We start from the raw sequence: 19,132 nt of genomic DNA, 5'->3' as shown, positions 1-19,132 counted from the left end.
TTTTGGTGATTTAGCATTTTTTAAGCCAGACAAACAGGAGTGGACGATACTAGGAATTTTGATATTCAATAAATATAAAATAGACAAAACTGTCAAATTAAATTGTCCTCTCAATAGGTGGGCCACATTTGGCCCTTAAAGTCTAATTTTTACGACAAACATGTAAAATAACACATAAGATAAATGTAATAAAATACAATATTTATTTTAAATCCTTCACTCGTTGCAAAATCAACTCCAAAGATTGACTGTTTTATTGAGCGGTATATACTACAGGATAATAAGCTACAAATGGCAGAAAAATCATTGAACATTTAACCTGACGTGAGAAAAGCTACAAATACCAAAGCAAAGTAGGACTATTGAGGTGTGCGTGGACCGGGTGGGGATGGAGTTTTTCCTTCATCATTATGTAAACGCTGCCGCATGACCTTTTTCCTGCCACCTTGCACAGCACCCTAAACACGACAGAGAAACGTGAAATGAATACATTATTTGACGAACAGAACACACCTTTTTGAGCAGAATACCCGCAGAAGAGAAATTAATAAAAGAATGACAAGGTAGTAGCTGAGCATCTGACAACATGCAAAGCTGACAAGAAGGAAAGCACAGGAAGAAGCCAAAGTTCTTGTTCTTAAAGACATCAAGAAATAGGACAAATACTGAAGATAAAATCTCAACCACAAGGAAAAAAACATTTTATAAAAAGATTTGATACAGCTGAAGTTAATAAGTCTACAATAATAGATTATGGCATATTTTACAATATTAAAGGGGAACTGCACTTCTTTGGAATTTTTCTTATAGTTTAGTCATTAAAGACATGACGGATGTTTTTTTTTTTTAATGCAATGTCAATTTTAAATCAACATAGCCAATGTGAGTTCCTTTTTCCGCCCATAAAATCCAATAACATCCACAAAACGCCAACAATCCCCCATTTACATTTCGTGACTAGAATCTTAACCAAGTATTAGTGATATTGGGGTTACAAGCACCAACTCAGACAAGCTATTTATAGCGTAACTGTAATCCCGATGTTTACATCATTGAATGGTCTGCTGCTTCTTTGTTTTCTTGCTGCCTGTAAGTTTATTCTAGATCATAAATCATCTAACCTGAACGAAAGAAGTGTGAGTCGATATTTTGACAAGTTGGGACACGTCAGCCATTTGGGACCTGGAACTGGTGAGAATGACATGAAAAGCATTTGTCTCCACCTGCTCTCCCGCCCCGTTTCTTCACGAGGATTAAGAAACATCCTAATGGCAGCAAACCTTGTACAGTAAGTGATGTTTTATGTTTATTGGCTCATGAAGTCCGCAGTGAGCAGAAATTAGTGATGAAGAAGCAAATGTGATGCATTTTTTAAATTAATGAGCCTCTATGCTTAAAATGATAAAAGTAGGTAAGTATTGTTATAATAAATGTGCCCATCACTATATTACAAATACATTTACATCATGTATAGTGGGGCAAAAAAGTAATGGATGCATGGATGATACAGCAGAGGATTGGGAGAATGTCATGTGGTCAAATGAAACCAAAATATAACTTTTTGGTATAAACTCACCTCGTTGTGTTTGGAGGAAGATGAATACTGAGTTGCATCCCAAGAACACCATACATACTGTGAAGCATGGGGGTGGAAACATCATGCTTTGGGGCTGTTTTTCTGCTAAGGGGACAGGACGATTGATCCGTGTTAAGGAAAGAATGAATGGGGCCATGTATCGTGAGATTTTGAGCCAAAACCTCCTTCCATCAGTGAGAGCTTTGAATGGTTGACCAAATACTTATTTTCCACCATAATTTACAAATAAATTCTTTAAAATTCCTACAATGTGAATTCCTGGATTTTTTTTTCACATTCTGTCTCTCACAGTTGAAGTGTACCTATGATGAAAATTACAGACCTCTGTCATCATTTTAAGTGGGAGAAGTCGCACAATTGGTGGCTGACTAAATACTTTTTTGCCCCACTGTATATAAAACACTAAAGGAGGTGTTAGGCAGAATTGAATGGCTCCCATAGGCTCCATTTTAAGCGGAGTTTTGATGTAATTTATTACATTTAGAATGCAAAAAAATCAAATAAACCCATAGTCATATGTTACATAATGATTGTGAACACAGGCAAAATTACCCAAAAAAGTGCAGTTCCCCTTTAAGTAATACATGACATTCATTGACTATCACCAATCATTGGGATCAATTCTAAATTATACAAAAGTCAACATTTTTAGACCAGTGCATATATTTGTGTTCAAAAAAGTACACAAATATATCCATCCATCCATTTTCTACTTCTTGTCCCTCTCGGACAAGCAGCCTATTCCAGCTGCATTCGGGCGGACAAGTCGCCACCTCAATCCAGGGCCAACACAGATAGACAGACAACATTCACACTCACATTCACACACTAGGGCCAATTTAGTGTTGCCAATCAACCTATCCCCAGGTGCATGTCTTTGGAGGTGGGAGGAAGCCGGAGTACCGGGAGTGTCTTCCAGTGTGCAAACTCCACACACAAAGACACTGAGCCCAGGGATCGAACAAAGCACCTTATTGTGAGGAACCAGCACTAACCCCTGTGCCGTGAAGCCAATATAAATATTACTTATTGAGATTTTGTCTTTTTTGTTTTTCAATGCCTTCCTTTCTTTCACACAATATGTGAAGTTAACTTAATCGTGTAAAAGTTACAGGGAAGGGGTAGCATTAGATGTCCTGTAAGCTTTGCCTCCTCCGACTCCTTTTCGGATATGCTGACTGCATGTAATTGTAACCATGTGATGTCCCTTAAAGGCCTACTGAAACCCACTACTACCGACCACGCAGTCTGATAGTTTATATATCAATGATGAAATATTAATATTGCAACACATGCCAACGCCCTTTTTAGTTTACTAAATTGCAATTTTAAATTTCCCGGGAGTTTCTTCTTGAAAACGTTGCGTAATGATAACGTGTACGCGTGACGTCACGGGCTGTTAGGAAATATGAGTGCTGCACACACACACAGCTAAAAGTCGTCTGCTTTGACGGCATAATTACACAGTATTTTGGAGTTCTGTGTTGCTGAATCTTTTGCAATTTGTTCAATTAATATTGGAGAAGTCAAAGTAGAAAGATGGAGTTGGGAAGCTTTAGCCTTTAGCCAAACAAACACACGGTGATTCCTTGTTTAAAATTCACGGAGGTGAAACTTCACTATGGATCAGAGCGGTCAAGCTGACATGGATCCCGACCGAATGTCAACCAGCAGTTTTCGGTGAGAAAATTGTGGTAAAAAGGCTCTTCCTACAGAAGATCAGCTGAGCTTGTGCCGTCCATAAAGCTGCCATCGACTTCCCTGAGACACTGGCCTCAAGACACCCGTGGACACACCCGTCCAACTATCAGGTACTGTTAAACTCACTAAAACACTAGCAACACAATAGAAAGATAAGGGATTACCCAGAATTATCCTAGTAAATGTGTCTAAAAACATCTGAATCCGTCCCAATGCAATTGCGTTTTGTTAACTTTTTTTTTCCTAGTCCGTCGCTATCAATATACTTAAACAGGAATCTTTTATCCTCCCTCGAAATAATGGGGAAATTGTCGTTTTCTCGGTCCGAATAGCCCTTTTTGTTGGAGGCGCCCATTTTTTGTTAGCGACCAAAAGTTGCAAACTTTATCGTCAATGTTCTCTACTAAATCCTTTCAGCAAAAATATGGCAATATCGCGAAATGATCAAGTATGACACATAGAATGGACCTGCTATCCCCGTTTAAATAAGAAAATCTCATTTCAGAAGGCCTTTAATGCATGTCTGAAACAAATAAATCATAACCATCATATTTTCACTATGGTGAAGTGCACAGAAAAGTGTGGTAGTTAAGAAATTGGTGATGAAAACATGCATAAATGACAAATGTATTCATGTGATGTAGAGGCACTTTTGGGTTTAAGGCAATGCATTTGTTTATTTACCTGCAACAGTGCAGATTTGGGCGTATTTTGAATTGTTTAGAGGCAAATAAGGCATCATGAAAAAAATATCTAAAATGAGATGGGAACACATCAGGATCCCACTGGACAAAGTTGCTGGGCAGAGGGAAGTCTGGACTTCCATGCTTAGGCCGCTGCCTCCGCGACCCGACTTCGGATAAGCAGAAAAAGATGGATGGATGAAGTGGATGTATACACTCTTACGAAAAACTATTTGTGAAAGATTTGGACCGTTCATCATCACCAAGACGTTACTAATCGCCTTAACCTTACTTTGACATAAGGATTTAGAGAAAAAAGATTGGGGACATATGTCTTTATATTTGAGGGCTCCACAAATGAAACTTTAATCGGTGAAAGACAAAGTTGGACTTAACGGTGCATCGTTAAAAACAGTATTTGATTGACAAGTTCCTTGCTGCTGTGATTGTGACACTAATGAGAAAAAGGTTACGTTTGTTTGCAGTTGATTTCCTGTTACAAATGTTAGTCTGTCATCTACAGTTTGTCTGTAGTTGTTTTTATGGTGTGAAGCTCACATTTTGTCTGATTTAGTCATAGATGTCCCTGTTTATCAATGTTTGTTAGAGATATCAAGATTCAGTTTGCGCCTACAAGAGATTTATTCATCTACAGTACTTTATTAAAACTATTAGGGATAATCTCTTGATGTTAAAAAATAGCAACAACAAAAACAACAAGCTAATGCGATCTCTTGTACTTTCTTCACATTGAGTTCTGCTCTCAAACACTACTAATATGCTAGAGCTGGGGTGTTCAAAACTATGGCCAGTGGGCCAATTGCGACCCGCCAGCATCTTTAATAAAGCCCGCGAGACGGCACAAGTTCAACAAGCAATCTGACCGGGCGGGTCTTTATCTATATTAAAATTTAATTATCTGGCAGTTTGAAAAGTGAATATATGTCGCCATCTTCAGGACAACTTGTGTGACTCAGGCCAGTGACCATGTAGTGTACATTCCAGAAGATAAATACACAGCTTTTACTTATATCACCCAATCCAGAAAACTTCCACTAGTCATGGTACAGAAAAACATGTAATTCTACCAGCACAAAAGTCAACCAACATGTCACACAACCTGCTCACTGAACTGGCAGGTTCAAAAACAGCCAACCCCCATAAAAAAAAATCTTAACTACACCCATGTAAATCCACTGCAAGGCCTGATGGGAGAAATGCAAAAATCTCTCCGAGCACTTATCCAGGTTTAGCACATTTTAGCTGCTTGATATTTCTGATTGATTACAAAACTTTAAGTGACCGTCACAAAGGTAAACATGGTAAGAGTTGAACTTTCACATGCTCTTAATATTTAATTCTAGTAATTACTATTTATATATTCATTATGTTATTAAAATATTTCCACACACAAAAAGTTCGGACACCCTGTAGTAGAGAATTAACTTGATTGCATCACAGGTATTTTATCGAACAAATCAAGTGTTAATACAAATATTTTACAAACTGATCTTTGCAAACGAGCATTGTCCCATTGTATTACACAAGATAATGAAAGTGACATTTTTAATAGCCATTTACTTTGAAGCACTTTCGTTTTTTCTTGACTTTATTTCCTTTATGAACCACTTCTATTGGGACTCTATGAAAGCTTTTTCCTATCTCCCTATTTGAACGACTGGAACACCCAAGAACCGAACAGCAATGTGGCATTTTCTCACTCGTTTTATTGCTGCACTCACTTGTTGATTTAAATGATATTCCATAGATGGCAGAACAAAATAAAAACAACATAGGTATAATTGCTGCCGTAAAAAATAAATAAATAAATGTTTCTTTAGATAAAAACTCCACTGACCAGACCTTTTTTCAAGAGAGGGTACTTGGCAGTGTTTCTGTCCTATACTATTCTTCTCCCCTTGTCCTCATGCTCCCTTTTGTCTGACAGTAATGTGATCAGTTTGGGTGTTTGTCAGATTATCTTCACTCATTTTTAGAAAGTTTGGAATGCAGCGCTGACACTGCCAAGAACCCCCTCCTCACCCAAAGGCGCTTCCTGACGAGTCCTTTAAGACCCTCCCAATATGGCTGTGCCTCCAATAGACTAAGCACAGAGGCACTCTGTTAATCATGTCATCCTTAGGCTGGGGTTCAGACCTGGCATGAAAGCAGTCCTTTGGTAATGTGATCTGACCACAAGTGGGCAGCTGGAAATACAGGTGTGAATGTATCGTAACACACTGAAGAATGCATTCAAGAATGGACCTTTGGGGTGATCAGGAGAGTATGTGGCCCCATTTACAGTTCAAAGTAACAACACAGTGTAGGTCATCTTTGAAGTGTGTAGGTGTGTTTGTGCACATGCCTATAGTGCTAATGTTTACATCAGCCAACTTGACTGAGGCTGTGTCCATAGGGTTACAAAAGACTCTGCAGGACATCAGGTCATGGTTACACTGTATTGCCAAAACATATTTGATGTATAAACTCACTGGGCACTACATTAGGTACACCCGAGCAATGTTATTCGATCCTAAAAAACTAGGGATGAACAATATTTGTTTCTTAAAGCTGATACAAATTTACAAGGTTTTTTTCACACAACACTGTCTCTTTGTTGTGAGCTAGCTAGCTAACAAGCTAACAATTTTCAAGTAGCAGACCTCCAGATGTCCGACAAGCCTTTGCTTGTGCTATATATACTGCCATGAAAATCAAAGTACGCTTTGCAAAGAGAGGCAGTTTATTTGTGTCTTTGATGTATACATGGTAAATTGTTCCCATTAAGGCTGCAAATCTTTGGGGTCGCGATTCGATAATATATCTATTTTTCGATTCAACGCGATTCTCGATTCAAAAACGATATTTTTCCGATTCAAAACGATTCTGTATTCATTCAATACATAGGATTTCAGCAAGATCTACCCCAGTCTGCTAACAGAGTAGTAGATTTTTTTTAAAAAGCTATTATAATTATAAAGGACAATGTTTTATCAACTGATTGCAATAATGTATTTTTTTTTAAACTATTAACGAACCAAAAATATGACTTATTTTACCTTTGTGAAAACATTGGACACAGTGTGTTGTCAAACTTATGAGATGCGATGCAAGTGTAAGCCACTGTGACACTATTCTTTTTTTTTTTTTTTATAAATGTCTAATTATAATGTAAATGAGGGATTTTTAATCACTGCTATGCTGAAATTATAACTAATATTGATACTGTTGATAATATTAATTTTTGTTTCACTATTGGTTTGTTCTGTGTCATGTTTGTGTCTCCTCAATTGCTCTGTTTATTGCAGTTCTGAGTGTTGCTGGGTCAGGTTTGGTTTTGGAATTGGATTGCATTGTTAGGGTATTGTTGTGTAGTGTTTGTTGGACTGATTTAAAAAAAAAAAAAAAAAAAAAAAAAAAAAGATTAAAAAAAAAAAAAAAATTTGAATCCATTCTGGATCCAAAAATGTACTCGATTCAATTCGTATTCGAATCGATTTTTTCCCACACCCCTAGTTCCAATACTTTTTACATGCATTCACTCGCAGGGTTGTTACCAATGGCTGCAGCCATTTCTCTTCCTGATGCAAACGGTCACCGGTCGCACATTTTCATTACAGTCTGGAAAAACACGAGCGATGACAAATTGACAAATTTTATTATTGTTTTTTGTTGACAAATCGTTATACCCATTTTTTATAGTGACTCAAGTAAGCATAACCTCTGCACTAAAGATGCATTTTGCAGTTATTTCCAACAAGTAACAGACAGAGGACTTATGATGCTAATTTGAAGATAATGTAGATCAATGAAGCAGAGATATTTTTCTAAAAATAGGCTTGGAAAAGAGGTTGTCTTATACTCTGGTAATTCCATGACAACTAATACCCCAGTTTCACAGTTGATTGCTTACATCTACAATGATTGTGTCGGTACCATTTATGCCTCTTTATACCACAATCCAGTGTCTTTGACCTTACCTCTGAATTTTAAGTGTTGCTTTATTTGCCTTTCTCCTTGTCAGCCTCTGCCAGAAACACCTCTGTTTTAGAAAGAAGTTTGGCATTTTAAAATATAACATGATGTGACCTTCTTGATTGACTTTATTCTTTGTACGTACGTTTGACTTCCAGCTTGCAGGAGATGGTGGCCTCTCCTTCAGCGTTCTTTGCTCTGCATGTGTAAACTCCTCCATCAAAGCAGCAAGGCTTGCGGATTTCCAGAGAGCAAATGCCTTGGTTGGAAATTTGACGAAACTTTGGGTCGTCACCAATGACCATCTGATTCTTAAACCACTCGATCTTTGGCTGAGAAAGAAAATCCAGGGGATTAGTGTGCATTTATGAATTCTCTGTCAGGATGTTATCCTTGTGGTCTAACATCAGCCTGTCTTCCAAGGAGCCCCATCAGTCTTTGCTGAGGTCAATGTCTAGTAAAGGAAAAGTAATTTAAAAGTGTTATAGCACTAAGAATGTACCACTCTGGATTTTAGTGTGCATTTCCTATAGGAAAATTATGATCAGGCTTCATGCAAAAGAGGCCATGCTGAATGAATTAAAGCATAGTTCATGCTTTTCAGAATTGTTTGCCACATTTAGCTCTTGGTGTCAATTCATAACTACGTTGTTTTGGAGACATTAGGGAATTGACATAATGGTGTTAATGAAGCAGTTTGCCAATGTTGCTGAATTTAAGTCTTTGGAGGTTCTCATTCATCTAGGTCATTGTATTCTTAGGGCAATTTAATCGATCGCAACTCTTGTCAGTTTGTCTTAGAAGACGTTTCGCCTCTCATTGGAGTAGGCTTAAACAGGTAATGCTCATAGACTTAGATTGATCAGATCTAGTAAGTCAAGTATGATCAATACAAGGTTATCTGTTAAGGTACTGCATCTTCCCTTGTATGCCTCATAAATGATGGAAACACATTTAGTCACTTCTTTTAGATTCTTAGTTGTAAAATATATTAAATTAGCTTACAGTAGAACTCTAGAGTCATGAACTCTCCCATATCGAACTCTTCTCTTCAAGGAGATGAGCGAAACCATGTCAGCTAAATGCTTCCTAGAGCACAAACAGGGCCGTTGGATCCCTTGCAGGTCAAATATTCAGGATAACAGTTTACTGTCTTTTCAGTGCTGGCCCCATATTGACAGACCCACCTCTCATGAATAGGATGAAGGATGGCTCATTTAACCACAGCACTTTTTCAAACATCTCTGTCATCTACTGCACCTTTGACAGCAGGTTTGAGCACAAAGGCTATAAAACAACACTTCTGTTAGTCTTCAAGTGTTGAGTTGTTGTAACTAAAGCCTGTCATGCAGTATCTTCACCAGTCGCCACCAACAAGCAAACAACTGAGGAAACACAGAAGAAAATGTTACTTTGTATCCAAAAAGCCACACAATTAACGATTCAAGGAACTTGATTGTCATACCAGCAAACATGGGACACATGAATTGGCCGGAAATTAGTCCTTGATGCCCCTGATTTAACCCCATAAGTACAAAAACAATAATCTAAATAGAAAAAGATTATTAATGACATAGGTTAGAAGGAATATATTATAAAAATAGCATTATAGTCCCAATAAGCAAAGTATAGCTGTGAGGAGCAGTTTGGAAAATACCCTCAACAAAATATGCTGTTTTTACTCTTGACCCCAGCATTCTGCAGCATCTTGAATTGATTATCATTAGTACGCTCCCTGTGGGCGGCAGAGCGCCATCAAGGAACATGTACATAGAACCCCCACCTTTGACCTTTGCTGAATCAGCTATCTTGCTTATAATATATTGTATGTTAAAACCTGGTGGATCGGTGTCATAAACTGGAGAAAAACAGTGAAGAGGAGCGTGTCTTGATTGGTTAGCTGAGCATGCTAGGAAAGAGGATAAAGCTTGCATTTAGTTGTCGTCAAGCTCTTTCCTTCCTCCCAGTCAGTTAAAATGTGTCAGATATTACAGGGACAGTGACTTATAACTGCGTGGTGACAAAAATAGCACCCTCTTGATAAAGCATCATCTTCACTTAGCCACGACAGGACAACAAACTATTCCCTTATCATGTCGTCGTCCCTGCTTAGCTTCCAACACACTGACTCCATTAGAGGATTCTCTTTATCATAGATAGCAGAACAGACCTCAATGCATGGACCTCCTGGGCATCTGACTTATAAGCACACTATACAGTGGGGCAAAAAAGTATTTAGTCAGCCACCGATTGTGCAAGTTCTGCCACTTAAAATGATGACCGAGGTCTGTAATTTTGATCATAGGTAAACTTCAACTGTGAGAGACAGAATGTGGAAAAAAAAAATCCAGGAATTCACATTGTAGGAATTTTTAAGAATTTATTTGTAAATTATCGGTGGAAAACAAGTATTTGGTCAACCATTGAAAGATTTCACTGGTGGAAGGAGGTTTTGGCTCAAAATCTCACGATCGATGGCCCCATTAATTTTTTCCTTAACATGGATCAATCGTCCTGTCCCCTTAGCAGAAAAACAGCCCAAAGCATGATGTTTCCACCACCATGCTTCACAGTAGGTTTGGTGTTCTTGGGATGCAACTCAGTATTCTTCTTCCTCCAAACACGACAAGTTGAGTTTATACCAATATGGATACATGGATGATACAGGAGAGGATTGGGAGAAAGTCATGTGGTCAGATGACACCAAAATAGAACTTTTGGGTATAAACTCAACTCGTCGTGTTTGGAGGAAGAAGAATACTGAGTTGCATTCCAAGAACACCACACCTACTGTGAAGCATGGGGGTGGAAACATCATGCTTTAGGGCTGTTTTTCTGCTAAGGAGACAGGACAATTGATCCGTGTTAAGGAAAGAATGAATGGGGCCATGTATCGTGAGATTTTGAACCAAAACCTCCTTCCATCAGTGAGAGCTTTCAATGGTTGACCAAATACTTATTTTCCACCATAATTCACAAATAAATTCTTTAAAATTCCTATAATGTGAAGTCCTGGATTTTTTTTTCACATTCTGTCTCTCACAGTTGAAGTGTACCTATGATGAAAATTACAGACCTCTGTCATCATTTTAAGTGGGAGAACTCGCACAATCGGTGGCTGACTAAATACTTTTTTGCCCCACTGTATAAATCACAGCCTGCATGAGTGTGAAATTGTGTAATTTACCACTGTCCTTTAAAAGGAATGAAAGAACAAGATCCTTAATAAAGCACTGGTGCGTATGTTTACAGCTGCTTACACTCAAGCGCTTGTATTGCACAATTTGAGCCAGCTGCCACAGGGAAGTTGCCCGCAAGACTCATTTAGACATAGCGGGTCTGCCTTCATACTCATAGATGTTAATTTCAGGCTTGGGGTGTGACTTGTCTCTTGGGTCCTTATCACAAAACATAGGGACCTATTTCAATGCCTGTGATTCCAGGCTACTGTTTAAACCATATTCCCTAAACACCCAGGTCAAATGAATGCAACATGAACATCTAATATTACACACCAGACTCGCCTTCCGGTTGGCTTTTTATTGCAGTCATACTAGAGCGCTCCAAGCAATGTTCTACTATTCCAGTTTGATTTGTCAGAGCAACACTGGCATGACCCTCCAAATTCTTGGTGAGACGCCGACAGCTAAGACGCATAATCAACCGCATTTCCACCGATGCCAGTCATCCAAGCCAACTGTGTCAGGCAGATGACTGTAAAGATATGTTTAACCAGAGTAGCAGCCGCCACCATCAATAATGCGAGACCTACTAAAACTACACACTGACATAGTCACACTAACAGCCCAACAACAAACATATCTCCCATAATGAATAAGTCATTGATTGATTGAAACTTTTATTAGTAGATTGCACAGTTGAGTACATATTCCGTACAATTGACCACTAAATGGTAACACCCGAATAAGTTTTTCAACTTGTTTAAGTCGGGGTCCACGTTAATCATCCTTCATCATTTTTGAATATATACAGTAAATATTTAAAAAACACATCCTAATGTCATTGATTTTGATACCATCTAGTAAGAATCCAGGTCCCCCTCAACAGAGGTAAACTCTTTTCGGTTTTAAAATATTTTGTATCTCAAGTATTATATTCTTTGTGAGTATTTTTTCTGACATAAAAAGTGGTAAAAAGAACATCTGAAGAAAGGGGACATTGTATGCAAAATAACGAGAAATATATGTTAGTAATTTACCACAATGTATCTCACTAGGCATACTTCAGTTACAATCTCTGTAATAAACACATCATCTCGGATATTTACATCACCCATAGTTAAATGAAGTGAGAATAAGAACGTGCAACAAATAGTAGACAGCAAAAAATTTTTTAAAATACACGCCACACACACACACCACACCCCTCATTCCCGCCTTCGACACTTCAACTCACATGGTATGATGGACGAAGCAGCGCCAGTGGGACGGATGCCCACCCCCTCCCCCTCTTTGCAAGTCTTGAGTTGTAATTTGTATCATATATGTGCTTTTAGGGCTGCACAATTATGGTCGAAACAATAATCACGATTATTGTTGTCAATATTGAAATCACAATTATTAATCACAATTACCCTAAGTAAAACAATGTTTTTATAAATGTACTAAATAAAACGCTATTACATCCATGACTTATGTGAGTCTGAGAGTTGGATGGATACGGGGTTGTTACCGTAGTCTGTACTTTGGGCACCCTCACTTTTGTAGCTCCTCTTTGCACCAGTGGCGGTTGACCTGCTCTGTGAGCAACCATAACTCTATTTGGATTATTAGCTTCACGTCGCGGGCAAACGATGGCGTTTGAGGAATGAAGGAAAGTGTTTCTAATGCTTAACCTGTAGCCACAACTCAATATATGGTTTAAATGTGCACGCCAACGCAGCTTTCCTGTGCAGTTTGTTGGTTTAAACGCGCAAGAGCCTTTTCAGGTTTGCGGGAACGAGTGGGAGGATGCCTAAAGAGCGGTGAGGCGTGCAGGCGTTTTCCGGAGTTAAAATGGAGGTCACTCTGGGAGAGAGACGGGCACCAATGCCATCCATCCATTTTCTACCGCTTATTCCCTTTCGGGGTCGCGGGGGGCGCTGGCGCCTATCTCAGCTACAATCGGGCGGAAGGCGGGGTACACCCTGGACAAGTCGCCACCTCATCGCAGGGCCAACACAGATAGACAGACAACATTCACACTCACATTCGCACACTAGGGCCAATTTAGTGTTGCCAATCAACCTATCCCCAGGTGCATGTCTTTGGAAGTGGGAGGAAGCCGGAGTACCCGGAGGGAACCCACGCATTCACGGGGAGAACATGCAAACTCCACACAGAAAGATCCCGAGCCTGGATTTGAACCCAGGACTGCAGGACCTTCGTATTGTGCGGCAGACGCACTATGAAGCCGTGAAGCCCCGGGCACCAATGTAATAATGCATTTATTTTTCCTTGTATTTTCGGGAGACTGATCAAGTGTCAACCACCCTGTCACTCACTATTACTCGCTCTCACATGAGTCCAGTCTTTCGGTTTCCCCTTGGTGGTTGGCTGACTGTTGGTTGTGAAATTGCTTGAATTGATAAGCAGCAGAGCCTGCTTTTTAAATGTTACCGTATTTTCTGGACTATAAGGCGCACGTAGTCTTTTTTTTCCCTTCAAAACATGTCAGTGCGTCTTATAACCTGGTGGGCTTAATGTAAGGAATAAGTTTGGTTGAGCTTACCCACCTCAAAGCTATTTTATTTGGTGCATGGTGTGATAACTTTGACCAGTAGATGGCAGTCAAACATAAGAGATAAGTGTAGGCTGCACTATGATGGGTCTAAGTAACAAACATTTTAAATGTACCATTTAAAATATAGAACATTATACCCGGCGCTCAAAAATCTATCAAAAATGTTTTAATTAGACTTTGGTAAGGTATGAAGCCGCAGTACTTGAAGGACTGTGGGCACATTAAACATATGAGTATTATTGTAGTGTGTGTACAAGGTAAGACATTATCTGGAGTTTTGTTTCAAAATATTATGCAAAAGCAAATTTCTTTACCTCCTGGTACCTGCTAATCTGTATTTGGAATCTGCGTAAATCTATACCGACACCGTAGTGGATAAGCTTCTTCTTTTCCTCTATCTTCTTATGTGACATTCATCCTCCACTGTTGCCATTTCTAATATAAAGTAGTGTAAAGTTCTTACTTCTGTCAGTAGAATTGCCATGAAAGCGCTAAAAAATACAGGCCTAGTGATCTTACACTATTCACCCAAGGAATTTTAGTTATTAGAGTTCCAGTCGGACGGTTTTTCACAGGACACATTTCCGGTGTGGTTGTTTCTGGATAAGGAGATACTGCTCTGTTGTTGATTTAAGTAAAGTCTGAATGTCATTAAAACAGTTAACTCCATTTTTTGACACTTCTTCCTTGCACGCTACACCGATACAACAAAGATGACGGGGAGAAGACGCTGCCGAAGGTGAGCCAAGTAAATAAGACGGCCCACAAAACGGCGCATCCGGAAGAGACAGTCGGAAAGCGGCTTGAATATGATCTGTAACACGTAATCTATGAAACATTTTGAACAAAGAACCACCATTACATGTTATGTACAACACAATGAAGTGTTTTCAATTTAGAAAAAAATAAAATAATATGACTCCTTTAATGCGCCCTACAATCCGGTGCACCTAATATATGAAAAAAGGTCAAAAATAGACCATTCTTTGGCAATGGGGCTTATAATCCGGTGCGCCCTATGGTCCGGAAAATACGGTAACATCTGTAACGATCACCCTCATAATAGTAGCGGCCAAAATCGTGATCATGATTACAATTTGATTAATTGTGCAGCACTATGTGCTTTGCTATCAAGTTTTTTTTCCTCACTCCAGGCCGGGCCCTTTCAGGAGCCCAGTCTGAAATTGACCATCCTGACCACTTTTTACTAAGGCACCATTGAAAGCATCCTTTCTAGCTGCATCACTGTGTGGGGCGGGAGCTACACTCAACACAACAGAAGAGACCTGCAGCGCATCGTGAAAACAGCTGGGAAAATCATTGGTGCACCACTCCCATCTCTTCAGGACTTATACACCACCCGCAAAACACTCACAATTGTGAGTGACGCAAGCCACCCCCCACACAACCTGTTCAGCCTCCTTCCCTCTGAAAGAAGATACAAGAGCCTCCGCTCTCGTACCACCAGACTCACCAACAGCTTTTACCACGAGGCTGTTAGGCTGCTGAACTCTTCCCCCCCCCCCGCACCACCCCCTCAATCCTCAGCCCGATCCAAGAGGCTGTCAGGACTTTGAAATCCCCCTCCCCAGAACAACCTGAACTCTAAACCCCATGACCCACAGAAAAATGACTATGCAAAATTGCACACATCTGCTGCTAAGTATATCATAAGTATTTGCACTACTGATGAAACACTCATTGTTTACAGCCATATCCTATTTAAAAACAACAGGAACTATATATATATTGTCACTTTAATAGATAGACATATTCACGTTACACTTTACTGTTGTTTTCTTTTCTTTTTGTCTACGCATGGGAGAGTGAGAAACAAAATTTCGATTCCTTTGTATGTCTTTACATGTAAAGAAATTGACAAATAAAGCTGACTTGACTTATATATATATAATATATGTCATATATTTATTATTATTATTGTTGTTTATTGTGAGCGAACTGTGGTGCTGAATTTCCCCCAGGGATCAATAAAGTACTTTCTATTCTATTCTAACCCTGTACAGTGTTTGTTTAATCTTGATTGGGTTTGTGCTGAAAAAAACATTTTTTTGTACTTTTGCAATGACAATAAAGATCCATTCATCCATCCATCCACAGTGTTGCCGGTTAGAGGATGTCTGACCTTTGGACAACCACGAACAGAGCACAGCAGCTTGGTGGTGTATCCTACTGTAGCAGCCCTGTCAATGAGCTGTGTGGTGAATTTGGGCGCCTCGCTAAAGTCGTGCTCCTGGTACTCTGGTGGCTTGTAGTTAATGCCTGTGAACACATGAAGACAAAATAATACAATACTAGTGTAGATACTAAAAAAAACCAACAGACATTTATTATAATAGTTGCTACCCGAAAAATATCAAAATGAATACTCTACATGAAAAAGTATTATTATTATTATTATTATCAATGTATTAATAAAGACATAGGCTAGACCCCTTAGCCACCCTGAATCTTAACACTTCAATCTAACAAAACATTTTGGGATAGTTCTGTAATTCCAAATTAGATGTGAATGGTTTGGGGAAGGCCCTTTACTGTTCTAGCATTACCCACTGAACCTTCCAGAGAGAAAATGCACACCAGCCTTTTTGACTGGCTGAGATTTGATTAAAACACATCTTTCTCTGCCAGCTGTCTTAACATTGTCTGAGTCTTTTATTTTACAGTAGCTGAGTCATGGCCGCCATTGCTGCCAGTTTATAATTCGAGAAGTGTCTAGAGCTCTTTAATTTTTCACCACTGAAAGACTTGTTCATGCATTCATCACCTCCATACTGGATTGCTGCAAAAGCATTCCATATGGTTCATCTTCCAAAATTCTCCTTAAACTGCAACTCACCCAAAACTCAGCCGCACGCCTCCTCACTAGTTCCACCACTATGACCACATCACTCCTGTCTTTCAATAACTTTACTGGCTACCTATCCTGCAGCATATAAGCACCATAAAATGTCAACAACATGGCTCCATTCGACCTCTCTGACCTCCTCAGCCACTACATTTCTGCTAGAAACCACTGCTCCAAAAGGGGAATGGAGATGAATAAAAGTATCTAATGTTCCCTCCTCACAGAACCAAAAGCCAAACCTGAGGAGACTGTGCCTTCTCCATCGCTGCCCCATCCTTCTAAGCTGTCCGCCATTTAATTTGCACATGTCACACTTTCAAAAGACTTATAGACCCACTTGTTTAAAAACGCTTTTAATACTGCACTTAACTCTACTAGTAGCAAGTGTTCTTTCCTTTTGTCTATTTATGTTGATCTTGTCTATTTTATGTTGATTTAAACAATTCATTTTTTTTTTTTTTGTAATTGTATTTTCCTTTATGTGCTTTTATGATTTGTATCATGTTTTCTTTTGATTATGTGAACGGTCTTTGAAATTAACCTAATCCTTAAAAATTGGATAGTTTAATCTTGAACTGTAAACAAAACAGTTTCAAGTCTAGAAAGTGCAATTTTGAAATAAGAAAGGAGTTGCAAGTGAAAGTGTATTTGTACTCAAACATTCAGTCACTACAAATCCCATTATGGTATTGTTTCTTAAAAGGGTTCATATGATTTTTTTCCTACATTTAAAACACTTATTTGTCGTCTACATAACATGTAATGGTGGTGCTTTGGTCAAAATTGTTCATAGATTTAGTTTTTCAAACCATATTTAAGTCGCTTTCTGACTCTCTTTAGAATGCGCTGTTTCATGGGCAGTCTTATTTACATACCAAAGCTCTCCTCCTTGACTGCTTCTTCTCCACGTCAGCTATGTTGTAGTTTTTGGCACTTATGTATCTAGTCTACTGACAGATACAAGTTAGAACTATACGCTATGTGTTATTAGAAATGGCAAGAGCGGAAGAGGCATGTGCATATAGAGTCTGCCCACAACGGCAGGATAGAGAAAAATGAGGCACTTATTGACTGCAAATGAATAAAAATGGAGGGCTTGCACATAGCTCTTCGAATAAACCTCTGCCAAATATGGTGATATCTTTTGATGTAACTCGGGCAAAACATGTCCATCCATCCATCCATTTTCTACCGCTTATTCCCTTTCGGGGTCGCGGGGGGCGCTGGCGCCTATCTCAGCTACAATCATGTCACTAAACTGAAATTCCAAAAGGCTTGTTAGGAACAAGTTTGAATTTTAGGGCCCCTCTACATTAATAACAGTAAATATGTAATCTATTTTTCTTCAACAAGTATTTTGTTAGCGTATTTAGACTGTATGTAACACAGCGATTTTTTATGTGAAAGACTGAAGTGTGCTGTTGTTTTTTTGGAGCACTTGACAACAATGTTACGTATAGGAGATGAAGAGTACCTCCCGATTTAATGCTGCCATCCTTTCTTCATAATGCGTTTGCACTACATTAGCGGTCATCTTACAATACTCTTAGTTTTAAAAATAATAAATAAAAATAAGTTTCTTTTAGACGTATACATTGTATGATCATAACAGTGTGGTTCAAGCACCTAAACGAGCAGCTTGAAGTCGGCGAGTGTGAGAGTACATTTTTGACAACAAAAGTTTTGATGGCCTCTATCACTGTTTCATCATGGCTTGTGGAGAACCGGATGGTAATGCTAGTAACTTCATTCTGTTTTGCCTGGGTCGGCTGGGTATTTTCTGATACTGCACCTGCTTCATGCACGAGACAAACAGGTGGTTAGGTGAGCAGGATCATGCCCTGTGAATCAATATTGCAACATTTTAAATATATCAATCTATAATTGACTAGAATCAAGTAGGGGTTTTTTTAACCCGGGGATTAATAAATATTTCGAATTCTGATCAATCACTGCATTAACTACTCAATGAAACCCTTCACTACATGGACATTTAATATATAGTACCTGCTGGAATCAAAAGGGGTTGGGTACCTGTCTTCTGGATCGTTGCCACATCCTTGGTTACAGCGCTCTTTTCACTGACACCCACTTTGTTGACAGAAAACACTCTGAAGGAATACGAGTTGCCCATGATGAGGTCAGAGATGGTTGCTGTTAGCCTGTGGTAGTGTTCCAGCACGGTAAACCAGTCCTGGGAGAGTGTACAGTGTACATTATTCATTAGATCACTTTTGAGCCACTTACAATGAGCTATCAAACGAATGAAACCAATAAAAGGCCGGCTGTGTTGCGTCAGCCATTTGACCCCAACTACCTCCAGTGCTATATTTCCTCCCTAATTTAAAAAAGGCTTGCCCATAATAGATACTGATAGTATTCTCCGCTGTTTGATTGAGTGTCCCTCAAAATCAGTATTTTGACATAGTGTACTTATCCCTATAAATTGTAAAGCTTGACAGGGAACTTGTAACAAGTGTGTGACTTTTGACCTCAGCTTAACCGGTCACTTAAGGGCCAACATCCTTCAAAGTCAGTAGGGTTCATGTTTTGACAGAAACCAGTTGT

At 39.1% G+C, this 19,132-nt stretch overlaps 1 protein-coding gene across 4 annotated transcripts in view; it reads right to left on the bottom strand.

Annotated features, from left to right (window-relative positions):
* Positions 1-180: 180 nt before the first annotated feature.
* The window catches only part of mybpha (myosin binding protein Ha), a 31,061-nt gene continuing 12,109 nt past the window's right edge, over positions 181-19,132 (bottom strand). For 2 of the 4 annotated variants that reach the window (XM_061904534.1, XM_061904537.1), the window contains 5 exons: positions 18,599-18,758; positions 15,842-15,978; positions 8,102-8,288; positions 7,962-8,023; positions 181-458 (listed from right to left, as the gene is read on the bottom strand). In XM_061904534.1, coding sequence (XP_061760518.1) covers positions 7,983-8,023; positions 8,102-8,288; positions 15,842-15,978; positions 18,599-18,758 — 525 coding nt within the window. In that variant the 3' untranslated portion in view covers positions 181-458; positions 7,962-7,982. Of the gene's footprint in view, positions 459-7,961; positions 8,024-8,101; positions 8,289-9,143; positions 9,342-15,841; positions 15,979-18,598; positions 18,759-19,132 lie in introns of those variants that run through there. The other 2 variants (XM_061904535.1, XR_009807269.1) reach the window with 2 other exon arrangements.

This window comes from Nerophis ophidion, linkage group LG06 (assembly GCF_033978795.1).
Source record: "Nerophis ophidion isolate RoL-2023_Sa linkage group LG06, RoL_Noph_v1.0, whole genome shotgun sequence".
Taxonomy (NCBI): domain Eukaryota; kingdom Metazoa; phylum Chordata; class Actinopteri; order Syngnathiformes; family Syngnathidae; genus Nerophis; species Nerophis ophidion.
Note: the sequence above shows the minus strand (reverse complement) of the source record. Positions and strands in the feature narration are given on the sequence as shown.